General features: G+C 32.9%; 1 protein-coding gene across 1 annotated transcript in view; it reads right to left on the bottom strand.

The window, feature by feature from the left end:
• Positions 1-10,754: 10,754 nt before the first annotated feature.
• Positions 10,755-27,771, bottom strand: part of LOC136986505 (zinc finger protein 271-like) — a 38,797-nt gene continuing 21,780 nt past the window's right edge. The window contains exon 2 of the mRNA XM_067284057.1: positions 10,755-12,176. Coding sequence (XP_067140158.1) covers positions 10,801-12,176 — 1,376 coding nt within the window. The 3' untranslated portion in view covers positions 10,755-10,800. The remainder of the gene's footprint in view (positions 12,177-27,771) is intronic.

Below are 27,771 nucleotides of genomic sequence, written 5' to 3'. Positions count from 1 at the left end.
CTCTATTACCATGGAAACTAAACCGGACATAATAAAATCAAGTATGATAGGTGAAAAAAAATGCGTTTAAAACACCCGCTACTAAATAGTAGCGAGCGGGTAAACGAGCGTAATGTATTTTATTAAGTACCTGTACATTAAAAAATGAAACGCTAACAAGTCCATTTGCGGAGATTTATTTTATTTTTAAAAACTCCACTTTATGTGGTACTTATATTATTTTGATATTAGGGAATATTAAACTGTTGTTTTACACTTAAAAATATGTACGGTATGTAGATCTTTCATTTACACCACGTTATATTTACTTTTGACGTCATCATACTACGACACAATACAATTTTAAGAGATAAATTCAATCTATGTATATAATCGAGACGAGTTGATAATAATAATAATAATAACTCTCCCGTGGTCACTACCTGGTCGTGGTGGGAGAGCCCAGTAATTTTACTGATCCATAGGGCAATGTAGGCTGGAGCACAAGCTCTTGGTAGGGACACCCATGCCAGTAAGGTCTATGGGGAGAAATGAAGCTAAGAGTGACCACACCCACATTCTGTGGGGATATTTATTATGGTAATAACTAGATCAAAGTGTGATACTGGCTCGGACGTCGCCCGGGTTAACAAGGTCCGCGTTCGTGGGTCAGGCAGAGGCTCATGTTCGAAAAATAGAGGGGGTGCAGTCACGTGATATAATGTCATTGCTCCGCCCAACAAAACAATTGTCCGCCTTATTGGTTGCTGATTTCACGTTACCATGCTTGATCACTTTATTACGTCAACGTGGAAGAAAGGAATTTTACTGGCTTTGCAGCCGATTTAAAAAGGTAATGATTTGATAAAATATAAAGAGAAAACTTCTTTTATTGAATTGGATCCATAAGAAATAAAACAAATGGATTTTTATCCAACGATTTAACCACGTGGCCAACTATAGAACATGGAGACACAGTAAATTATTTGGAAACTCCTTTACACAAAAACTCCTGATCAGCCGATTCCAGGATGTATTCCAGTCTGGAATTGCTATTTATGTTAAGATTGTCTTGATAGATATTTGTGTTTATACTGTATAGGTGTATGTAGGCTGATGAGGAGTTTTTGTGCCAAAATGCATTCTACTAAAAATTTGATTGTGGTTAATTAAAGGCTAATTTTTGTAAAAATTTAGTCTATTTTGCTCCAGTCAGTCCTGATGTGATAAGCCCTCCAATTTATTATAGCCATATTTATTAGGCTAATTAACTTAATCTTAATAACAGCAACTTGCGCAACACAAAACCATAGTGACAAAAGAAAAAATTTAATGGTAATTATAAATACAACTTAACTTAAAATGTGACTAAAGATAAAATTACATTCATCTTTATATTAACGTAGTTATGTTATGAGTAATGGAAAGTCTCACATGAAGATACGTACCTCTCCTACAAGCAAAATTAAATCCTTACAAATAAAATATCACGATGAATAAATCCGCTTGTTAAATCATTATGAGCATCGACTGATTTGTATGCCTTCATCTGATCCAGTGTGACAACGTTAGTTGTTAAAACAAATAATTTACTGCTTCCATGTTCTATAGTTGGCCACGTGGTTAAATCGTTGGATGAAAATTTCGTTTGTTTCATTTCTTATGGATCCAATTCAATAAAAGAAGTTTTCTCTTTATATTTTATCAAATCATTACCTTTTAAATCGGCTGCAAAGCCAATAAAATTCTTTTCTTCCACGTTGACGAAATAAAGTGATCAAGCAGGGTAACCTGAAATCAGCAACCAATATGGCGCCTGTATATGTGAGCGGAGTCATGTGACGTCACGTGCACCCCCTCTATAGGTCACAGTCTCCCTTGGTTATTGGTGGCGAAAGCAGCACCGGCCCAAGCATGGCTACTGCAATGCCCTCAACAGATGTGAGGAACCAACCGAGCTTTGGTGTTTCTGTGGCAATGCATCCACAGACCACAAAGGCTGGAAAACCACGCCAACGGATGAAATGGACAGTAGAAATGAACGAGTTTATCATCCGTACTTACTACACCATTACAAAACTTGAAACAAACATGACAGCATACAGACAACAACTACACCATAGATTCACACAACAGTATCCTCATCTCACTGTCACCGAACAAAGGGTTGTTGATCAAAAAAGAACAATTATACACAACAACCTTATTCCACAAACAACACTTGAACTTATCAAACAACAGGTTGCTGATCAAATACATCGACAGACAGAAACACCTAACATTAATGAAGATCATGTAACCTGTCAGGATAATCCAGTAACAAGCATTGATAATAACACACATACAACAATTACCACTAATGATACTACAGACACTTCCTCTTCCATCACTGATAACATAGACATGGATTTAGTTAATACGCTCTCACTTATATTTCAGGAAACACTCGCTAAATATACAGGCACAGATCCCACACAATGACCACGAATAGCAAAAATCAACACGTCAAAGGAAGTAGGAAAAACACTAAATTATGTAAACACTCACTTACTACCACACTACATTCATTCAATTTCTACACTCGCAGACATTCATACATTAGTTTGTGCTGGGGCAGTCACAGTAGTGACACACCATGGACTGAAAGTACAATCACAGACAAATACACAGAAAACACAATTCTATCACAAGTCTGCCTGGCAGAGAAGAATAGAAACACAAATAAATGACATTAGACAGCAATTAGGCAGGCTGACACAATACACTAGAAACAACATAACACCCAAATTAAGGAAACAGCTCAAAAACATTGTCAAGAAAATAAAAACACACACAAAACATGAACATCACAACACACGCATTACAGAATACATTGATAAACTAAAACAAAAACTTGCTGCCAAAGCACGTAGACTCAAACGATACAAAACATGTACACTACGAAAACAACAAAATAAATTATTTACAAACAATGAAAAACTCTTTTACAGACAAATTAATAACAAAGCAAACACTGATACACAGCACAGTGGCACACCAACAGAAGAAGAACTCACAACATATTGGTCTTCTCTTTGCTCCAGTGCTGTCACGCACAATGCTGATGCAGGCTGGATCGAGGAGGAGAACAGAAACTTGCACAACATACCAACTATGCCCTGTGCTGAAATAAACATACATGATTTCCAATACACTGTTAACAGAAGCACACAACTGGAAGACACCTGGTGTAGACAACATTCACAATTTCTGGTACAGAAAGTTTACATCACTGCACCAGGAACTAGCTTAACACCTAACACACATCATCATCAATCCACAAGACATGCCAAATTTTCTTACTCAGGGCATCACCTACATGAAACCTAAAAACAACAATACCACAGACACCACACAATACAGACCAATTACATGTCTTCCAACACACTACAAATTATTGACATCCGGTATCGCAAACAAAATATACAAACACGTTGAAGAACACGACATTCTTACGGAACAACAAAAAGGTTGCCGTAGAAACCACAGGGGATGCAAAGAACAGTTACTCATAGATTCAGTCATTCTACAGCAAGCACACAAACAACACAGAAACTTGGCATATATAGACTACTTGCAGAACACATGGCATATATAGACTACAGAAAAGCATTCGACAGTGTTCCACACAGTTGGCTGCTACATATCCTACACATGTACAAAATACATCCATCACTCATTGCATTCTTTCAAAACACTATGCAGCACTGGAGAACAACACTACATCTCAGGGTTAGTAACACTTCCATACAAACAAACCAAATTTTTATTAGGCGAGGAATTTTTCAAGGAGATTCCTTGAGTCCTCTCTGGTTCTGCTTAGCCCTGAATCCATTATCCAACATGTTAAACAACACGCAATATGGTTACAATATCAGACATGAAAAAACAACACAGTTTACACTGTCACATCTCATGTACATGGATGACATAAAACTTTATGCATCCACACAAAAACAACTTCATCAACTCCTACAAATCACACATTCATACACCAAGGACATACAAATGGAATTTGGCCTAGATAAATGCAAAACACTTCACATAGAAAAAGGAATCCTGAAGAAAGAAGATTTTGCACTTAGAAATGGAGACGTTATTGAATCCATGGAAGAGGGCGAGTTCTACAAGTATTTAGGATTCCAACAGGCCAAACTAACAGAACACACACAAATAAAGCACAGATTAATTAAAGAATACCAAAGTAGGTTAAATGCTATTTTCAGAACACAGTTAAATGCAAAACACACAGTGAAAGCAATAAACACATATGTCATCCCAGTACTCACATATTCTTTTGGAGTTATACATTGGACTCACACAGATCTTGAGCAACTCCAAAAGAAAACAAGAACAACACTTACTAAGCATAAACAACATCATCCTAAATCCGCCACAGAAAGATTAACCCTTCCACGTAAAGATGGCGGACGTGGCCTGATTGACATAGTTAACCTTCACTACAAACAAATACAGTCACTACGAGAGTTTTTCTATAAAAAACAAGAAACATCACAATTACATAAAGCAGTAACTCTAGCAGACTCAAATAACACACCATTAAACTTACACTCACATCATATGGACACAACACAACATATAAAAAGCATAGACACCATTAAGCAATCGTGGGCTCGAAAGGCACTCCATGGCAGGCATCCTTATGATCTGGCCCAGGATTTTGTTGACAAAACTGCGTCAAACAGCTGGTTAGCTCGGGGATGCCTCTTTGGGGAGACGGAAGGATTCATGTTTGCCATACAGGATCAGGTCATAAATACTAAAAACTACAGAAAACACATACTCAAAGATGCAACACTCACAAATGACACATGCAGAAAATGTCACATTATGCCAGAAACTATACAACACATCACCTCTGGTTACACAGCCATTGGCACAGACAGATTATTTACACAGACATAATCAAGTAGCAAATATAATACAGCAAGAGCTTGCAAAGAAACACAAATTAGTAGACATCCACGAACCATACTAGAAATACATTCCACAGACATTATTGGAAAACAACACGCACAAAATGTACTACGACAGAGCCATAATCACAGATAAAACAATTTACCACAACAGACCAGACATCACACTCATTGACAAACACAATAAAATCACATACATTATAGACATATCCATTCCAAACACTCACAATATACAAAACGCATGCACTGGAAAAATTAGCAAGTACACAGAACTCGCCCAGGAAATAAGGCATCTGTGGAAGATGGATAAGGTGCTTATTGTACCTGTCATTATCTCCTCTACAGGTGTCATACCACAGACACTACACAAAAGCCTGGGCACATTACAATTGAATAGAAACACATACAATACACTACGGAAGGCCACTATATTGAATACATGTCATATTGTGAGGATATTCATGAACACAATAAAGTTTGGTTGGTCGTTCTCCTTCAATCACGCTTCCCGATGTGTGTGTGGCGGGAAGCCACACACACTGATACACTTCTTTAATTTCTGTTTTGGTTACTATGCCTTGACTTTGGTCTGGCATAGTACACAGCAACCGGTGTTAACCGAGTATATCTCACTTAACCCAACATAATAATAATAATAATAATCAGCACAGAGCCCAAACGGTTAGGAGTTGAAAGTTGAAATTTGGTACACAGTTAGGGTATGTCACGAAGTACTCACACTAAGAAGGGATTTTTCGAAATTCCTCCCCACGGGGGAGAGGGACAGGATTAAGTCTTAACACTTCCATCAACAATGGAAGTGTTACGTAACAATGGAAATGTTAAGAGAAAGCGACGTGCAAGACGCAGATGCAGTTTTTTTCGTTTTTGCGGGAAATCGAAATATTTTTAAACCCACCTAAAAATTCTCTAATTAGTCTGGAAACAGGGGAACCAAATTCTTGCATTCTGTGAAAAGGTTGAGTATAACGTAATAATCTTAATCTTCGCTATCGTTACTTTTGCCCGAGCAATGCCGGGCCTATCTGCTAGTAAATACTGTATATACTTTTGTACATGGATGAATAAATAATGGCTTTTTATTTTTTTTCAAAGCCACATAGATTTATGGTTGTGGATTAATTTAATTAATAAAACATTTTATATATAATTTTAATTATTCAGCCATTATACAAATTATGTAACTGTTAATTAGAAAAATTAACTGACTAAAAGGTCAAAGAAGCAATAGCATATTTGCATAGTAAGTCGTATGCTGTTTTATTTTGTCAATGTACTGTATACTGTCGAAAAATTTGTACAACGTTGGTCAGGGAATGTCATGGAATTTAAAACAAAAATTTGAGTTGGACCCCTGTATATAGTTAATCCTACCCCTTAATCATCTTAATGCTAATGAATACAGCAAGAATTAATAATTTATTTATTTAAAGTAATAAATTTTAAGTAAAAATAAACTAATTTTTTAAAATAAAATTTTAACGAATTTCGGAAAAAGCATATTTTTGATCAGATATTTAGTTAACCAACAACTTACGTCTTTATAATTTCATAATTATACAAGAAATACTTTATACAAAATATTCATCTTAATTATTTATATATATATAATCAAATGGTTTTTTAATTTTATATGTCTTTAATGAACTGACATATTTATTAATAAACTAATAATCATTTCAATATTTTCACACTAGTCAATACATGTCATCTAAAATAAATGCTGGAGTGGAATATTAAGTAAATATTAAAATTCAAATAATGTGTTTTTGATTTTTTAAATTTATATTATAGGGTAATGGCATCGGTAGTTGAGAATTGAAAGCTGTTTTGGTCTTTGATATTTTTTATTATGATGTAGTAACGTGAAAAACAAAATTCATATATGAAAACAAAGAAGCCAATCGAGAAGAGAGAAAGGAAGGACGTGGAGGGGACCAATCGAGAAGAGAGAAAGGAAGAAAGGGGACCAAAGGGACCAATCGAGAAGAGAGAAAGGAAGGACGTGGAGCCAATCAACATGAACAATACGAAAAAGAGAGATTGAAGTAATCGCCGAATTGGAAGGACAAGGGACTTTTTTCCGAGAGGTTTCAAGGGAGACAAGAGGTGTTCCAAGGTGTCCATCGAAAGGTCCGCCGACGCCAACCGACGAGTCGCTGCACCAGCCGCTGCCCCGGGGCCTTCTATCGAGCGACGATAGGAAACACATCGGCACAAAAACGTTCGAACGTTTACCTTTGTAACGATCTGTGCATAGTGTGAGTTGTTTTATGTTTAAATAAACGGGTTTCTTTGTGAGACACTTATTGTCTGTGTCACCTCCCTCACACCCACACGCGAACGACCCTAGACCATCCTGTCGCGGGATTAACGATCCCCCCCCTAAAGGTCGGCGAACTTACACACGATATAAGGGCTAAAATTAAAAATAAATTATAAAAACTTACTCGGTGAAATAAAATGTGCGGTGGATATACATACCTGGTACAATGTATTGTTCGATTGTATTAATATACTTTTAAAGAAAATTATAATTAAAATATAGCTTTGTAAAGAAACGTACATAAAAATAACATAAAATATTCTTTACTTTTTAAATCTTAAAACAATCCACTTAGTCAAATATCTTCATACGAGTAGCTAATGGATGGAACTAGTGACGGTCCAGGTAGGTGTGTAGTGAGTGTGTGCGTGCCAAATCCCGAGGGTGCCGATACCGGCCAATGTCAAATGCCTCTTTTGTCGCATCACTAGTATATCTCAAAGGACGCCACAGGGCTGTTGTAAATTTTAAACGTTTCTCACCGTAGCTGTAAAAATCTATGTTAAACTTAATAGTCATTTGTTTTCTAACTAATTCGTTTTAATACCAGGTGTACACGGAAATCAGTTTCCCACTGTACTGAGCGAGTGATTGGTTCTGTTAAGCTTTTGTTGAAGTAAAATTCTGGCTCTTTCAACAGGGTTTTATTTATGTCCCCATTCCCTAATCTCTTAATTATTTAGTCACTTCTTAAGTAGAAATAAGTTGAAACCGGTTACTTTGTACCTTAATATCTGTAGTCTCGGGAAAACAGTGGAAAGACAAATTTTTATGACAACGGATATATAAATCGTAAATTTAAGGAAAATAAATTCTAGAGCTTTTTTTGTACCATTGTACAGTACGTCTCATTCATTAAATTTGGTTGTAAATGATGCTGCCAAAGTAACAGTTAATTTTTAACACTGTACTAGAATTGTACACGTTTTTTCTGCATCCCCTTACAGATGGGACATACTAAATCGTAATATCACCGGTTTAACATTGAAATCCGTAAGTAATATAAGATGGGAGAGCGGAATAAACGCAGAATAAATATATCAAATATTTTAATGGAGTTTTTTTAAACTCCTGTCAACTGTACAGAACTATCATAAAAACGTGCTAGTAAACTCCTATCGGTTGGGTTGTTATAAATCTAGTCTAGGGTGGGCAACCCTTTTTATAACACGGGCCAGAATAAATTTTACGTTTTTTTCCGCGCCGTAGTAGTTAATTGACGCCTTCTTGTGACTCGTAATTTTTTAAGTCTGCAAATATGAAATAAATAAATAAAAAGTTAATTACTACATTTATTTCTCTTATCGTTTTCGAAAATTACAAAGAATTGGAGAATTAATTAGTTATTTTTCCAATTTAATAATCTATTAAAGATCTCGCGGGCCGGATAGAAACTTTTCGCCAGCCGTAGCTGGCCCGCGGGCCGGGGGTTGCCTGCCGTTGATCTAGTCTGCTCATGATTCACATAATCGGGCGAGGGTGGCCGAATATCTAGCAGGCGGCTAACAGCCCATAACCGCTCCGGGATATAAAGTCGCGGACTCTTTACGCGTGTGTCGCTTCTACCAGCTAAACCGTGACGTTGGTGCTATGTAAAGCGCATGCGCCAATGCCTATAATCTGGCTGCTTGGAAGTTGACAGGCAGGTGGCTAACAGCCCACAACCGCTCCGGGATATAAAGTTGGACTCCGTACGCGTGTGTCGCTTCTACCAGCTAAACCGGGTGAGGTTGGTGCTCTGTAAACCGCATGTGCTAATACCTATATAATCTGGCTGATTAGAAACTGACCCGGTTTCGACATTCCTTCCGCCACCGAATTATTCGAATATACAATAGCAATCTTATCATTTTTTTTCACATGTAGTATAGAAATTTGTAAAAGATACATAATGCAGTTATAATTTTTATTTATTTTTTTTTTTTTTAACTCTTTCCGCCCTGTGGGCACTAAGAGGGCCTCCTTTAGTAGGCCCATTATGGGTTCGGCCAGGCCCACAATGGGGCGACCGGGCGGTGAGGGACGGGGCCCGACACATCCGAACGGACCACCCCCCGAAAAACTCCTGGGGACCACTCGACCCGTCCGGACTCGATCCCGGGCCCCCCAGAGCGGCAGGCCGCCACCCCTACCGCTCGGCCATCCGGCCGTCTGCAGTTATAATAAAATATTAATTTTAATTAATTCAAAGTACGTTAAAATATGAAAATTTATATTTTATAAAATACAAGGGAAGGTCATTGGAAGGTGGAAGCGGCGCTTCCATCGCTTCCAATGACGGCACGCCACTGATTAATCCGTTCTCATGTAAAAAACCCCCTCTTGATATGGTATATTAATGGGGTTGTAAAATAATTTAAACACTGAGCACATTAATAAAAAAATAAATTTTATTATAGATTTTTAAAGTTATTACAGTATATTGTATTATATTATTTAAATCATTAAATCAAAATCAAATCAAATCAAACTCTCCTTAATACTAATAATCTGCCATTTTTTGAAACCGTGTCGTATTTTTTATATTTGTTCTATAAGCGCAATAGCGACAATAATAATAATTAAATGGCAGAAAAATTTGAGAAAACAGAAACGGCACCTTTCACTCGAAATCAAGATTACGTACAGGGTTACCGATACTAAAATAAAGAAGTAAATTGTGCCAAGTGATTATAGAACACTAATCATCTGTTTAGAAATTGATTTAACCCCTTTCGCAACGTTAGCAGATTTAATAATGTCTTTATTTTTTACGATTGTCAATATCGTCGTTCTCGGAATACGGTATGCAACAGTTAAATCTCGACACCCATGCCACTTTCATATTTCTCAACAATCTCTTTTTTCAGTTCCGTTGTGATTCTAGTCATTTTTTTAGTTTTCTGTTGCTTTTCATTTGCCTTTTTGCAATTCATGATTACTAAAAACAATAAAAATTTTATTACAAATTAAAATCAGAAGAAATTTAACAAAGTTATAAACCGTGGCACCGCGAACGTCTAATCTGGTCTAGTACACCGATAGTGCTACTTGTTCATTCGTAGATGGCGCATATAATTAAATTACGTCGTATACTGAGCAAAATTTGTTTCGTCCAAACAGGACGTATTATAAAGGAGACGTATACCGAGTTTCACTGTACTTACGTTAAATGTCTGTTTAGTAATTATATTCAAATTTCCTTATCAAGTTGATTAATCATTTACTGGTACAACTACCCTATAATTAATACTGGCAAGTATCGATGGAACGACTTTTTATTCGAGAAAGTTTTACATAAAGACATTTTAATTATATATTGAATATTGTAATGTTTTTTAGTTGAAACTTTTCGAATATTAGAAGAACATCATTTTAATTTATAACCAATTTTGCTTACATATTTCGATCATTATACATCAAAAGAAAAAATAAATAAATTCAAGTTCAAACTTTCAAAATGTATATATTCTAATGTAATTTTAGATCATGATTTAGAATGAATTTAGCTGGATATAATTAACATTCATATAGCTTTCGTCTGTTGTGGATCTGAAGGTGTCTAATTAAGTTTGACTTGTCTGTAAACTTCTTTTTACACTCGTCACAAGTGTAAGGCTTTTCTCCTGTATGGATTCTTTCATGAGTTTGCAAACTTTGTTTAGTTGTAAACTTCTGTTTACACTCGTCACAAGTGTAAGGCTTTTCTCCAGTGTGGACCCGAAGGTGTTGAATTAAGTGCTCCTTTCGTGAAAACTTTTTCTTACACTTGTCACAAGTGTAAGGCTTTTCTCCTGTGTGGATTCTTCCATGAGTTTGCAAATTTTGTTTAGTTGTAAACTTCTGTTTACACTCCTCACAAATGTAAGGCTTCTCTTCTGTATGAATTTTTTTATGAGTATGCAAATTTTGTTTAGTTCTAAACTTCTTTTTACACTCGTCACAACTGTAAGGCTTTTCTCCAGTGTGGACCCGAAGGTGTGCAATTAAGTTTGACCTAACTGAAAACTTCTTTTTACACTCGTCACAAGTGTAAGGCTTTTCTCCAGTGTGGACCCGAAGGTGTTGAATTAAGTCGGACTTTCGTGAAAACTTCTGTTTACACTCGTCACAAGTGTAAGGCTTTTCTCCAGTGTGGACCCGAAGGTGTTGAATTAAGTGCTCCTTTCGTGAAAACTTCTTTTTACACTCGTCACAAGTGTAAGGCTTTTCTCCAGTGTGGACCCGAAGGTGTTTAATTAAGGCGGACTTATGTGAAAACTTCTTTTTACACTCGTCACAAGTGTAAGGCTTTTCTCCAGTGTGGACCCGAAGGTGTTGAATTAAGTCGGACTTTCGTGAAAACTTCTGTTTACACTCGTCACAAGTGTAAGGCTTTTCTCCAGTGTGGACCCGAAGGTGTTGAATTAAGTGCTCCTTTCGTGAAAACTTCTTTTTACACTCGTCACAAGTGTAAGGCTTTTCTCCAGTGTGGACCCGAAGGTGTTTAATTAAGTCGGACTTTTGTGAAAACTTCTGTTTACACTCGTCACAAGTGTAAGGCTTTTCTCCAGTGTGGACCCGAAGGTGTTGAATTAAGTGCTCCTTTCGTGAAAACTTCTTTTTACACTCGTCACAAGTGTAAGGCTTTTCTCCAGTGTGGACCCGAAGGTGTTTAATTAAGGCGGACTTATGTGAAAACTTCTTTTTACACTCGTCACAAGTGTAAGGCTTTTCTCCAGTGTGGACCCGAAAGTGTCGAATTAAGTCAAACTTTCGTGAAAACTTCTTTTTACACTCGTCACAACTGTAAAGCTTTTCTCCTGTATGGATTCCTTCATGAGTTTGCAAATTTTGTTTAGTTTCGAAATTTCTTTTACAATGTTTACATGAAAATTTCTTTTCGTTCTTTTTTCCTGCAATTAAAAAAATTGTTTTTAAATAATATTTTTTCCATGTATCAATATAACAGAAAGTTTCTTAAATAATAACAATAATTAAAATCAATAATAATAGTAAATTAAATAATAATTGTTTTATATCTAAAGGCGAATTTCTTCATAAAAACACAAAACAGTAATTTTAGAGATAACAAAGTTCGACCATAAATATATCATGTTACTAATATTTTCAACAACAGCTAATCAGGGATGACATTAAAGTAAACAATTTCTGTAAAACATTGTCCACGTGTATTTATATCTTCATCAATTCTTTTTATATCCTTGCAGTGGATCTCCGGCTTCTTTTATATTTTTAAACGAAGAGCACTGATGTAAATAAAGCAGTGTATCTAATACACAATTTTGTTATAATCTTGCACAACATTTTCTTCAAAACTTCATTCAATGTTTCATCCAAAGAACGTCTAAAAGTAATAACAACATACATGAAATTAATTGCATAAAATTTAATTTTACATGAATTTAACATTGAAATGTATTATTCATATTCGTATTCATTTTTATTCTTAAATGTAAACTTATGTAATATGTTAGATTCAGATGATAAGAATATTGTATTTTTAAAAGCCTTGTATTACGTATACTTCCCTCATGAATCGTTATCCTAAGAGGAACTCGTAATGTTGGAACGTGTAAAATACAAATTCTTAAGAGTAAATCATTGATTTCATTCTTCCGAAAATTGAATTTCGTTCTTCTCTTTATTACTTTCTGTTTTCTATATTTTCAGGATGAAGATCAGCTAAATAAAAAATAAATAAATAAAATAAAACGATCTGAAATATCAGAACAATTCATTTTCAATGTATATTGTACAGTGAATAAAATTTCTATTTTCTACCCTAAATTTTTTAAAATATGCATATTCTATTTCTAAATTATTCGACTTTTACAGATGAACAGTTTACGCATTTACAAAAATAACAATAAATTTTTCAGAAATCTATTTTGGAAATTTTGACTTTTTTGTGATGATGCGTCATTCGTAAATTTTTTGAAAATTGTTTTTAAAAGATATCTATACGAAAAATACCTACACAGAATGTAAATGGTGGGCAAAAATAACTCTAAATTGGAATAAAACTGTTACTTCAAGCAGGGCCGGATTTACATAAGGTCATTTGGGGCCTGTGCCCAGGGCCCCCACAAAACTAAAAAAAAATTATATTTAAACATAATTTTTTTCTATTACCGCGACAGCGTAGTGTGGCCTGATCATGAGGGCAACAGGCAGAGAAAACCAAACCCGGAAAAAAACCTATGAAACATCGGAAAATTTCGGGAAAAAATTTCAGATAGGTATTTTTCAGTTAAATTTAAATAATTAGTTTTACGCTATAAAATATATGTATGTTTACAATAATCTTATTTTTAAATGAAATTTACAACTTCCTAGTTCAAATCTAATTGAAAGTACAGTATTTTGTGTAAACTTTCTAAATCATCAAATTTGCGTACTCTTAAAGGGGGGACCCCCACCGAATTTGTGCCCAGGGCCCCTGGATTGGTTAATCCGGCCCTGACTTCAAGTTTGTAATATTTTTAGTCGACTGCAAATTTAACATCTTCGGCTCTGTTGGTCGAACTGTAAACATAATAACAATTGGCACAAGCTTTCTCTTAAACATGTAGAAAGAAGTGTTATTGTATGGGCGTGGATGTCGACCTATGTAGATAGAAGAGTTAGAAGATATGTGTTTAATGATGAAAATATGCATGAAGAATGTAAATACATTTCATTAGAAAATGTAAAAACTTCCGCTGGAAAACTACGGATCTCGAATATCTTACATTTTCATCATGTAAATCATCCAAAACACGGGTTTTGTAAAGTGGCTGTTTACTGTTGGCAAAAAATGAATGAGTCACAGACAAACTATAAACCGAAATGTAATCGGATATTTATAAAAGAAATTAGATGAAAAGATCGAAGACTCAAAAATTACAACTATAAATGAACTGAAAAGTACGTTGGAACAACAATGATCAGAAAATTTGTGAACACCACAGAAATCCTATTAATGGACAATCACTGCCAAACTGGTTGAAAGCTGGATTGAAAAGAAAAGACAATCCAACAAGATATACTAAAAGATTGAATATTTTAATAACTAAATTTTAAATTGAAGTAAATGTGATCTGTTCCATCACCATTTTTACGTAATTTTGTTTTTCTACTTTTCTATTCTAAGATGAATTCTTAAGTAAAATAAATTTGTTATAATACTTGTTGTTCTTATACACGAAATAATAAAACAGATTTATATATTATATAAATATATATCCAGAAATTGAAAGTTCTTATTACATTTGTTCCTTCATTTGCCAAATGACTTTGAGTTACTGCATATTTCGAAATGAATTACGAAAAAAAAAAAATGTAAAATGACAATTAAAAAATAAATACAGTAGTGAACCGAAAATCGGAATCAATTGGGAACTGGGGTTGTTCAGATTAGGGATTTGTTCCGATTACGGATTATGTACGAAAAAATATATTAACCTGTCCGATGTTCAAATTTTTCTCCGTTGCGTGTCGCTTCGTGTTGAATTTTTCTCCATTGCGTGTCGCTTCGTGTTGAATTTTCGTCGATTTTAAGCCTAACGAAAATTTTTATAATAATAATCGAGGCTATCGTATCGTTAAAAATTATTTCTGCATTTTGTACAATCAAAATAAATATATTGAAGAATATAAAAACATGAAAATTATACTTTAGAAGTAAATTTAGTATCAAAAACGTTCGATTCAGCACGACACAGTCCGACTGAAAATCGTGCGGATTACCGGCGATTCCGATTACCGGGGTTCCGATTACGAGTCTCTACTGTATCAAAAGAAATGATAGAATCTTAAACATTTAAAAACTAAGAAATTTGCCTAAAATTGTTATTCTTATTTTAAACTTGTATATTTTCTCGGAAAAATTATTTCAATATTTAAAATAAGGAAAATAAATGACTTTAACTTATTTTGTATAAAGACAAAGTTTCATTCGAATTAAATGACAATGCATCTTAAATTGGATGTAACGAGTTAGAGTCAAGTTGAAAGTTTTTAATAAACAGTTTAAAAACTGTTAAATTTTGTTTTAAAATAGAAAATAAAATGTAGCAACGAGTTGCATAACTTTTCTATCAATAATATTTAAAACTGCTAAAAAAATTCCGTGTAATCGAAAGATGTACCAAGTTAATTAATCTAACTGCTTGATACTAACGATTTTTGAAATTTAAATTTCCATTTTGTTATTTAAATTATTTCTCTTGGGTACTGATCGAAATTTATCGTAACAATAATTCGGATTTAAGAATGAAACATTTGTATGTAATAAGTTATACAATATTTTATAAATGTTTTATACTTAATACAATTACTAAATAGTTGTAAAATTGGGAGTTTCTTCTACAACTTATATAAGTCATTATTATGTATTATCATTCAATTATATACTCGTGTTTCAATGAATATGATTAAAATAAGTAATACGATGTTTACACATCTAATTATTTTTTGCAAACTTGGAAAATAATTTTTTCAAAAGTTTAATTTTTTTTCAAAGAACAATGAAATATCACTTGAGCGATGAAAAAGTCCTGCAACGAGTTTCGGAAACATTTGGTAGCGCCATCTGTTACGATATTTTATTAAAAATAACTTTTTATACTTCTAATTATTATAAAATGGCATAAAAAACTTTTTTAAGGGTAGGCTAGGTTTAATTAAAAAATTCGAAATGCTAATAACGAGTAAAATCGTCATTATTCGTGACCCTTACTCAAGATATGACACACGATTAAGGTTTATCTTCCCACCTCGATTAACCACCAAAATTTAATAGCATTAATCTCCGTAACATAGAAACCTCCCTGCAAAATTTCTGAAATTTTCGACAATGAGCACAAGAGTTATTAAGCTTCAAACAGGGTGAACAAAATCGCGCGCCCTTCACCACACACACACACAGTCAAATCTCCGATTTTTTTTTGTTTTTTTATTTGTTTTGTTTAATATTAACTCGACGTTTCAAAGTCCCGAGGTAAAAAAAAGTAAAAAACTTGGAAATTCATTTTTTGATCGATCACCACATTTTCTCTCTGCTGTATATAGCAAGAGGGAAAATAATTACTAGAGTAAAATAAATTTTCTAAACTACAAAAAGAAATCAATTTGAATAATTATCACAAAAATAACACACTACCCGAATATTCTACGTATTTTGTTTAGCTCACACACCCCTTCTATGACGTCATGAAGTCTACGTTTAGGTATGTAAGAATAACCCGAACTGTTAAATTAATGTATATAAAACTACAGTATAAGACTAAATAATCTGAGCTAAAGGTAACACGTACAAATAAAACTTATAAATTAATATTTAAATTATTCTCTAAACTAATTTATTACATTTTATATTTACAGGTTGATTATAGGCCGATATTACTAATACAATTGCCGTTGTTTGTAGGTGTGTATTCCATACAACTCCTGTAATTTTTGACCGATTGAGATAAAATTTTCGTCATATTCTTTTTATGTTCCTAAGAAAAATATCCGCTATTTTTTGCGGAAATACTAACTATATAATGAATGTTTAATCGATTTCGGATCGGCGTCGTACTTACGTTGCAGTGACGTCTGTAACCTAAACGAGATCACTGACGTCACCTCAATGTAATTATCGAGGGAGTTTTCCTTTGGCTGCAGGTTTAAATATGTTTGCAATTGACGCATTTTAAAGTTATAATATTAAATTTAAAATTTAAACTTCAAAAAACTTCTATTAGAAATTTTTTTAAATGTTTCGGTCCTGACCACGTGACGTTGCATTATCCAATAGGAAATAACGATCTAACTAACCGTTAGCTTTAATCTTTACTGTTTCCTAAAAAGCATTCAGTCGTGCTTGACAGAGAAATTATTTTATATAATTTAAACTTAATTTTATGTAATAAATTCATTTAATTTGAACGTTTTCGATAATTTTAAATGCACAATACAACAATTAGTATTAATAACTCTGCTTCTTGACCTTAACTTATTATTCAACGTATTTTCGATTTATATTTTCGGGCTTACCAAACACAGCAATCGAGGTATTTCAGAACAATTTATTACACTTTGCTAATTATAAAATTTATTACAATTGTAAATAATTGTATACTCGATTGCTGTGTATGATAAGCCCTAAAATGTAAATTACAACAATCTTCGTTTATGCAAGAATTACGTATTCCATTAAGGCTGAATGAAATATAAATATCTAACAGAATGCTGGGTCAATATTTCATTTTTATTGTTAATTAAGTAGTATTAAATCTATGGAATATCCACTATTGTAATGAACCGTTTATTTCTACATTAGAAATGTTTAAGTAAACTTTCCTTTCATGACTTTGTCTAACCGTTAGAGCTAAATAAAATTATGGATGTAAAAAATCAGGAAATTGCTATTCGAAACCCATTTTGTGAGTACAAAAGGGGTTTCGAGTTCGTTACTTTTTACCTTGCGTGTGGAGATTCTTTCACTGTAATTTTAACTAGCTTCGTTCTGAAGTTCCTTTTTTTCTTCACTTATTAGAAAAGATAAATTCCATTATTCTATATTCCCGAGTCTTCTTCAATCTAAAAACAGAAAGAAAAATAGACCTCGTCTACACAAGGTGAGTGAGTGAGTGCCTTACCACTAGACTATTCGTCTACTTCCTCTTTCTTTGTTTTCTTTTCACACGTGGTCTAAATCCTTTCCAAGAATAAATTCCTGAACAAGAAGGGAACCTCTCAGCGATGGGAACCCTAATTAAGGAAGTTTCCCTACATTTAGAGCAGTGTTTCTCAACCTCTAACGAATCGTCGCCCCTTCAATAAAACTGTTACGTAGTATCGTCCCCTTCACTTCGAAAAAAATTTTGTTGGGCGTTAGCCTCGGCCCTCAAATTTGTATTGCATTGAATAGACTAGTGATTAGTATGTTATTTGTTTCATTATTGTACGATATAACGAATAAAATATCTAATTATTCTTAATATAATGTTTTACTATATCGCCCAAAAAATTTTTTCCTCAAAAATATAAATTGTTACTAATCGTCCCCCAACATGGAAAATCGCCCCCGTTGAGAAACACTGCTCTAAATGTAGGGAAACTTCCTTATTCTAAAACCAGACCCTATTCTCTAAATTTTAGAGAATAGGATCTGGTTTTAGAAGTTATAGGAAGATTTGTTAAAATTCTAGAATTGTAAGAATATTTTAATTAAAAAGTTGAAGAAATTCAAGAAAGTTACTAAAAATTTATCTGTGGCCCTGAGTGTGCTATGTTAATTTGCATATAGGGAAAATGGACTGTTTTCAATACAGTGCATCTGCTTCTGATAAACTGATTCGCTAACAAAAAGAGGGCCAGACCGGTCCTCTTTTTTTAGTCCAATGCGCAAGTGACGTATGAAGAATATTCGAATGTGGAGTCGAAATATGTAACAAAGAGCGAAAATATGAAGAAATAAATATTTTATTTCACCACATAAAAAAGTTAAATTTAAAGATACTTCTTTTTAGCAAAACAAGAAATGACGTCACTATTTTAAAATCTGCAGTTCTATAAGCTTTAAACTGTAAGGAATAATAATAGTAATTATAATAATAATGTTAATTATTTTGCCGTATCATTATGTTACACGTAAAAAAAACCCAAAAATTGCACTGGACATTCCATAACTTCAATGTCTGGTAATTTACCGACACGTCTATCATTGTGCTGTAGACAGGTGTAACTTCCAGTCTTAAGGCTAAACACAGAAGCAAACGCGGTCTGAATTTCCCATCACTGTGACCGGTCCCCAGAGAGCTATTTCTAAATGAGACATTAGACAGGAAAAAGGTAACAATGAACAAACAAGGGCAAATAAGACAGTACTAAATACAAAATTTAAAATATTAAAATTATCTTAGTAACGACTTGTTAATTCACGGTACTTTTAAATACTTCTAACCACTTATAAAATAATTTTAAAAGGTCGGCTTTTATGCATAAACGTGTTTCTTCCTGGTACATGGAGTTTAGCTACTTTACTTCGAGACACGTGATTTTATGAGTGGACTCATAGTCACGTGGTTTAGAAGGAACGTAAATGTTCATTTTCAACGGAAAACGAAAGTTCAGAGAGTATTTCCGTGTTAAGGTCGATTTACACACAACAGTGACGTGCCGGCACCGTGACCGTTTGGTAACCTTGACGTCGAGCACGGCACAGTGATGAGTATTCACACACAACAGTGACCTAACCGTGCAGTATTTGTTTCGTTCTCTCGGTGAGTAGTCATGCAGTTTTCTGAGGAAGAATTGGCTATCATAGCTATATGTTTGGACGAGGAAAAAGAAATCCAATCAAGAAAGCGCTGCAAGTGAGTACATCAAGCATGGACAAAAAGGTCAATAGAATGGGAATTTCATACACTTTATAAAGAATTAATAGATGATGAAACTAAACTTTTTGAATGTTAATTAAATAATAATTGAAATAAAGAAATAAAGTAAAATACCTGAATTTGATTATAATTAATTATTGATTATTTTGATTTAAAATTTTCTTTGATTTCCTTAGAAAACAAAATTTACCGTCAGTGAAAATATCGTTCCCGAGAAATTTACTTTCACGTTGCAGTCACGCCACTGCCACTCCACAGCACTGTAACGAACGAGTCTGGACAGGGTGGTTTAAAACTATAATATATAGGTCAACGATTTTCCACAGGCAAAAATTTATTGTACTGTGCCGGCACGTCACTGTTGTGTGTAAATCGACCCTTATCTATCTATCTATATATATAAAAACGAATGTATGTCTGTGTGTGTGTGTGTGTGTGTGTGTGTGTGTGTTTGTCCTTCATGCATTACCACACCATTTATCCGATTGCCATGAAACTTTGGGAAGTTGTTTAATACATTCAAGTGAATCATGGATTTTATTCTTGCGAAATTAAATTTCATTCTTCTCCTTTTTAGTTTCTTTTTTGTATTTTCAGGGTGAAGATTAGCTAAATGGAAAAATTAAAACGATTTTAATTAAATATCAGAAAAATTCATTTTCAATGTATATGGTACAGTGATTAAAATTTCTATTCTCTACGCTAAAGTTTTTACAATATATAAATTCTATTTTTAAATTACTTGATATTTACACATGAAGAGTGTACACATTTACTAAAATACCAATAAATTTTTGAGTAATTTATTTTGGCAACTTAAAATTTTTTGTGATAGAGTGTCATTCGTGAATTTTTGGAAAATTGTCTTAAAAATATATCTATACGAAAAATATTTATACGGAATGTAAATGGTACGTAAAATATAACTCTAAATTGGAATAAAACTACGTTTTGTAATTGTGAACGTTTACATTGACTTACTACCTACAATATGAAACGGAGAATAAAAGATTATGATACTTCAAGCTTGTAATATTTTCAGTCTACTGCAAATTTAACATCTTTGGTTCTGTTGATCAAACTGTAAACAGAATAACAATTGGCAGAAACTTTTCCTTAAACATGGAGAAGGGAGTGTTATGGTGTGGGCATAAATGTCAACCTATAAAGACAGAAGACGTGTTTAATGATGAAAATGTGTATGAAGAATGTCGATATATTTCATTAGAAAATGTAAAAACTTCCGCTGAAATACTACGTATGTCGAATGTCTTACATTTTCATCATGATACTCATCCAAACTAGTGTTACCACCCGTCCGGTTTTCACCCAGACAGTCCGGGAATTGACTCACTGTCCGGATGAACTATTAATTTTGTCCGGGAATTTCGTAGAAATTGTGAAATTACGATGAAACAAAGGTCTTGCAAATATTTTTATAAATTTATACCATTTGAACAGCGAAAGACCTCACACTCACTGAAACTCATCTGCATTCCGCCATGTTACTCTGTTTACGCCGACGCGCAACCTGCCTCTCGACGTTTTTTCTTCTTTTTTTGTTTTTTTTTTTTTGCGTGTACGTCCGCACACTTCTTCTGTGAAGCTAAATTATCTGTTCTTTCTTTCTTAATTTAGGTTACATACGTTACTCCTACGCAAGTCCCTAATCCCTAACTGTAACTGATTTAGATCCGGCATGCACATTATTCTTCTCATTGTAAAATGACATTGCGCACGCGTCAGGAACTCCTGAACAAACCTGACTTGGAGCGCGTTTTTTTATGCAGTACTCGAGAAGCGCTTTACAGCTAATCCTTTGAAATCCGTTTCTAAATGGCCAACGCTGCTCGTGACGTCATTTCGCTACACTTTCGTTGCATAAAAAAAACGCGCCCCTGCCGTCCAGGTCAGCGATTTTGTAAATGTGGCAACACTATCCAAAACACAAGTCTTATGAAGTGGCTGTTGTACTGTTGCCAAAAATGATTGAGTCACAGACAGACTTTAAACCGAAATGTAATCAGATATTTATTAAAAAAAGTTAGGAAAATCGGAGAGTCAAAAATTACTAACAACAATGAACTGAAAACTGGTGAACACCAGAGAAATCCTATTAATGGGCAATTACTGCCAAACTGGTTGAATGCTGGGTTGAAAAGAAAAGACAATCCAACAAGTTATTGAAATATTCAATCTTTTGGTATAACTAAATTTTAAGTTGAAGTAAATGTGATCTGTTCCATGACCATTCTTATGTAGATTTTGTTTCTCTACTTTTCTATTCCAAATTAGAATTTTTAAGTAAAATAAATTTTTATAATATTTGTTGTTCTTACACACTAAATAATAAAACAGACTTTTATTTATATATATTCAGAAATTGAAAGTTCTAATTACATTTGTTTCTTCGTTCGCTTAATGACTTTTAGTCACTGCATTTTCCAAATGGATTACGAAAAGAGAAAATTAAAATGACAATTAAAAATAAATATCAAAATAAATGGTAGAATCTTAAACATTAAAAATTACGAGGTTTGCCTAAAATTGTTATTCTTATTTTAAACTTGTATAGTTACTCGGGAAAATTATTTCAATATTTAAAATAATGAAAGTAAATGACTTTAACTTATTTCGTATAAAGACAAAGTTTCATTTGTATTAAATGACAATACATCTTAAATTGGATGTAACGAGTTAATTAGAGTCAAGTTGAAAGTATTTAACAATTTTTAAACTGTATTAAATTTCGTTTTAAAATTAAAATAAAAAAAAAAAAAAAAATACAGCAACGAGTTGCGTATCTTTTCTGCCAATAACATTTAAAACTGCTCTGTTACATTTTATTAAAAAATTGTGTAATCGATTAATGTACCAACTTAATTAATCTAACCGCAAAATACTAACGATCTTTGAAATTTAATTTTCCAAGTAGTATATATATCTAATCTTTCGTATAATATTTATTTGAGTTTATTCCTTATTCTACTCTGTAAATGTATAATATCGTCGTCTTCCTCGCGACCCTTTCACTACTAAATTTTTTTTTGTGTGTTAAATTAATATAAAATAATACGGCATTCGATTGCTATCAACCCTGATTAATAGTTTTAGTAAATATTACAAATTTAATATGCAGTTTGTATACTTTTAACGTAACTATTAACTAAATTTTATTTCGTGTTGAACGGATGAACACGAATCGTGTTCATCCGTTATCCAGCGTGCAATGGCAAGCTTGAACGGGCACAATCGGAAGTAGTCCTATGAATTTTTGCACTTTATATACGGGTCGTCCGCAAAAATGTTATGCGTTTTCTGAATGTCTATTAAATATACATTCTAATTAAAAAAACTCATATTCTATTAAACTGTATAATTACTATTTCAGTTTTCATTGTTGATTAAATAAATATTAAATCTATAGAATACCCATTAGGTAGAAGTTTATTTTATCGACACCAACGTTTTTCTTCTTAATTATATTTATAATAGAGACATACATGCTAGACATGTCCAAAACACATCGAATATATGAAGGGCAACTCATTTAAAAAACGCTATAAACAAAAAATCATAGGACTACTTACCGACTGTGCACCGCCATCGCTTTAGCTTGTTTTGGTCGTGGAGCTACACATTGGAGGGCGGACGCGCACACAGCGTGTCACGTGACCTGGATTCGACGTCAGTCGCTCACGTGACTACAGCTCTGACGCGTTTCCGGACAACTTTTTCTTGTGGCGGAAGAATTCGTTCTGTTTGCACTATACCTCGCAGGCGTCACGTGATAGAGTAAAGACACCCTACGGTGCCCACATTAATAGCGGTGCTTCGCTGGGCTGCTGTTTGTAGACATTTGCGAACGACGGTGAAAAAAAAGAGACGCCCGTAATATCGTGATCTATAATTTTAAAATATGCGTTTTTAGAGAGAAAATTTAAAAGATGGGTTCCAATAGCATCCAAAGTAGCTGCGAAAAAAACTCGAGACGACACTTATATATATTGACGCGCGTTTTCACAACTTGTAAATTTTCATTCATAAAACTACATAATGGACACAAAAACCCGCGCGGACAGCCCGCGGACCAGTTTGACGAACTTTGCTTAGTTACGCTTCCGTAACACCGTAACATTCTATAACGAAATTCACAAGCTAAGGTTTGACAACGACGATTTATTTTTCGAGATTAACTTGTTAAAAAGAGAACAATCAAATTACTTTAAAATTCAGATTAAATGTTTATAACTATAAATTTATAAACACGTATGTTTTACATAGCCTAACTAATCCTTTAAATTTAAAAATGTAAAGTTATATAACAATAATTTATATGTAAGATGTGGATCAATAGGCTACTACATAAAGACTTTTCTGTTTGGTAATGTTTTACTTAAAAACAACAGATGCAACACGCGTCAGAGCGAAGTTCTCACACCCAGTTTTTTTTTCATTCCAATACCTCGCGGACAAATACTTTTGTGAATTAAAATAAAAGTAATGATACGGCGGATCACAGTTTGAGTACGTCCGGTTAGACCGCCAGCGACTTTCTTTTAATTTCTTTTATGAATCGCATATTATAAAATAAGTTATAGTTATCATAGACAAATCAATTTATGATTGATAATGTTAAAATGAAAGATGTATAAATGAAATAAAAAATGACAACATCCTGAATATCGTGTAATTCCTATTCGACTGATATAATAAGTCTAGTTTAGAACGTGGAAAAGAATATGCCGACAATAAAACTATTTCGTTACTAAACGAAACGATACCTTGTCGGTGGATACCTTTATATTTCACCTAAACAAGGTAAAAGTAATAGGAATAAAAAATCTAACCATGGACTAGCCCAATGAATATTGTAATTAATATCTTAGTTTGGTAAGATACAGCTTCAATCACGGGAACTTGTAACGAAATTTCATATCGGTGATCGAAAAAATTACAATTTTGGCTAGGAAAAAGTGGAAGGAGTAAAACTCACATTTTTATTTAAATATCGTAAATTAGCAAAGTAATTAAAAACTATTTCAAACATGTATTAAGTGGCAGACAATACACGACTCGAACGTAAGAAGTTACACGATACTGTTTGTTATAATCGTGCCGTCAAACCAAGAAAGCCAAATCAAGATGCCTTTCCTATTAGTTCAAAATCAAAATACGTATATGATACTTTTTTGTTTCAAAGGATGACAATGACGAAGAGAAATGACTCGTCAACACAGAATTATTTTTAAAAGAGCGTCTTTTTAAAAACACGTTATTTTATAAAGTTTAGTTATTTAAAATGCGCAATGTAGATCTTTCTCGCTAGACTTATTATACCATCAATTAGAAACAGGACAAGCTTTAGAAAATCACATTTTTTCCCCTAGAGTATGCATTTTTCGAACTTCGAGTCCCTTATCAACTCTGTCATGTAACTGTTTAGTTGCACCGTTACAAAATTTGTAAAATTTTTTAACTTACATGGTTATGAGAAGCACAGAAATGGTGACGATTGATAAAATACAGATGATAATTATTAATTTATAGGTATTTGCTATCGCAATAGTTAAAATGTTAATGATTTACAAGAACAAACATGCGCACGAGAATTACGTTTTTCTGTTATTCAGAGGTTAACTAAAATCCCATTCGAGGTCTTGCCTAAACGCATTCCTAAGCTTGTAAATAAAATTATTTTTATAAAATTTGACCATATGGGAAGTGTTTAATGTGAACATTATATTGTAATTTATCTTCGATCGTTACGTATACGGTATTTGTTGTCAGTTAATTCTTTGATGAAATTGGTATCAGAATATTGCGGGTGTAACTCGTAATAATAATATCGTCTGCTTGGATTAATTAAAATATTTTCTTTTGAAATTATTTGGAAAAATAATTTGTTTTCTTACAGCCCATAGCTACCTGTCAATCTTCATTACAGACTCTTTATAACGTTTGAGTGGAATCCTTTGAAGGTCCACTGACAGTTTTACAAGTTTTGGGAATTTGAACTCGACTAATTAGACGCCTAAAATGTGTAAAATATTTGAATAAATACATCAATTTCCCAGCTTAAGGAAGTATGCAGCAAAAATTCCAACGTTATTTTCTACATAAAGCAGATACTAGCTCAGCCAATAATTAGTCTAATTCACAAAACAACACCTGCCACTTTTTTAAAAAAGTATCACCAGTGGAATCATTTTTATTTTCGTTTTTTTACTTCTTATTCCCACTATAACGATTTTATTGTATATTTATTTATTTATATTACCATGTTCTTCCTTTTTGTTTTTATTTTTTATTTTTGTCCGTTACTAATGGTTTGAATTTTTTCAAATAATTGTATTCTTTTAATGGAACGATAATGTTCCTTTTTTCGAAAGTTAAAACCTGAAGATGGCTTATTGAGTAAGCCGAAAACGTTAGTTTTCTCAATAAAATTATCTCAGCTATAAGTAAAGGTGTTGTTTTGTGAATTAGGTTATTTTCTACAACTTTTGCATGTGAATAGTTTTTCGTAATGAATTTAGTAAGAATTAAAACAAGAAACCGGCTAGCAGACACATCGAAAATAATTTAAAACTAGCAGTGACTAATATTTAACCAAACATTTCTGATATATAACGTTTACATCATTTCTAGAAGCTAAATTAAGTACAGTATATGTTTATTTATTTGTTTATTTAACTAAACGACATTATGGCCATTGGCCTTTTCCAAGTGTCGACAAAAATACATATACAGAAAATAAACAATCAACAAACAAAAAAAGAACAACAAAAATAAATAATACACAAAATTAGACATCGTTCAATTTTTTAACAACTTGTTTAAATTGCCCATAAGTTCTCAGATCTTTATATGCTTTTAAAGAATTCCAGTTATACATCAGTCGGTAGATCGGTGCATCTCGCCAAAACAGTGCTTAACTCTTGGTAGAATCAAATTCTTTTTTTCCATTGACAGTTATAGTTAGAGGTCCTAAGGTGTTTATTTAACTTATCACTTATTATATAAGTGATGAGTTAAGATTAAGAATAATATTAGCTAGAATCTTATACTAAGCTTAAGATTAAGAATAATAACTAATAACTAAGCTTCTTAACTATAATATAAGCCAAACATTTATTTAAACTTCAAAAAAATGTTTGAAATATGAATATATATAAGATTTTTTCCTGCCAGCCAGAAGCTGTATCCCATATGGAAATACCATATCGAAGTTTGGTTCCATACAAGCGTGATATAAACGCAAAACAGTCTCAAAATTTATGAAACTCATTATTCTTTTTAATATTCCAATAAATCTAGATAAAGACAATGTTAGATTATTTATATGATTGTTCCATCGTAATTTATCATCAATTTCAATACCGAAATGTTTTACGGTATTAACTCTTTGAATACGTTTATTATTAATTCTTACTTGTATATCATCTAAGTTGACTTTTTTGTTCTTATTTGATAAATAAACATATTTTGTTTTATTCTCATGTATTCTAAAGTTATTATTCACCATATATTTAATTAATTTAGCCAACAATAAATTCATGTTATTTTTAATTAATTGAAGATTCCAACCCGCATAGGTTATAACAATATCTTCTGCCAACAATATATTATTATTTTCGGGAATGGTTTCTATAATATCGTTTATATAAATATTAAAAAGCAGCTATGCTAATTTATGATTACATATTAATAAATAATTGCGATTTACTGGCATTTCTTTTTTCTCTTTTCTCTCGTTTGGAGCCCGCGTTAGTTCAAAAGTTTTTAAATACGGCCGTTACATAGAAAAAGGTTGCCCATCCCTGATTATACTAAATGATTAAGTATAAGAAGCGCGTATAAACGTATTAAAGTACGAACTTAGTTTTATTTTATTTCATTCATTTAGAAAATATTACATTTACTGCAGAAGGAGAAATCTTATTTCAGATAGAAAATAGTTAAGAAAATTTATTGAAACATCAAATAAATACATTTTAAAACAGTTTTAGACGTTACTAGTAAAATTTCATTTCATAATATAATACTGTAAATATTCTTCGATACAACTATGTAAAATTTTAGATTAACACTGTTTTATTTACAAGTTTAATAAGGG

This window comes from Centruroides vittatus, unplaced genomic scaffold (genome assembly GCF_030686945.1).
Source record: "Centruroides vittatus isolate TY-2023 unplaced genomic scaffold, ASM3068694v2 scaffold_1152, whole genome shotgun sequence".
In the NCBI taxonomy this organism is placed as follows: domain Eukaryota; kingdom Metazoa; phylum Arthropoda; class Arachnida; order Scorpiones; family Buthidae; genus Centruroides; species Centruroides vittatus.
Note: the sequence above shows the minus strand (reverse complement) of the source record. Positions and strands in the feature narration are given on the sequence as shown.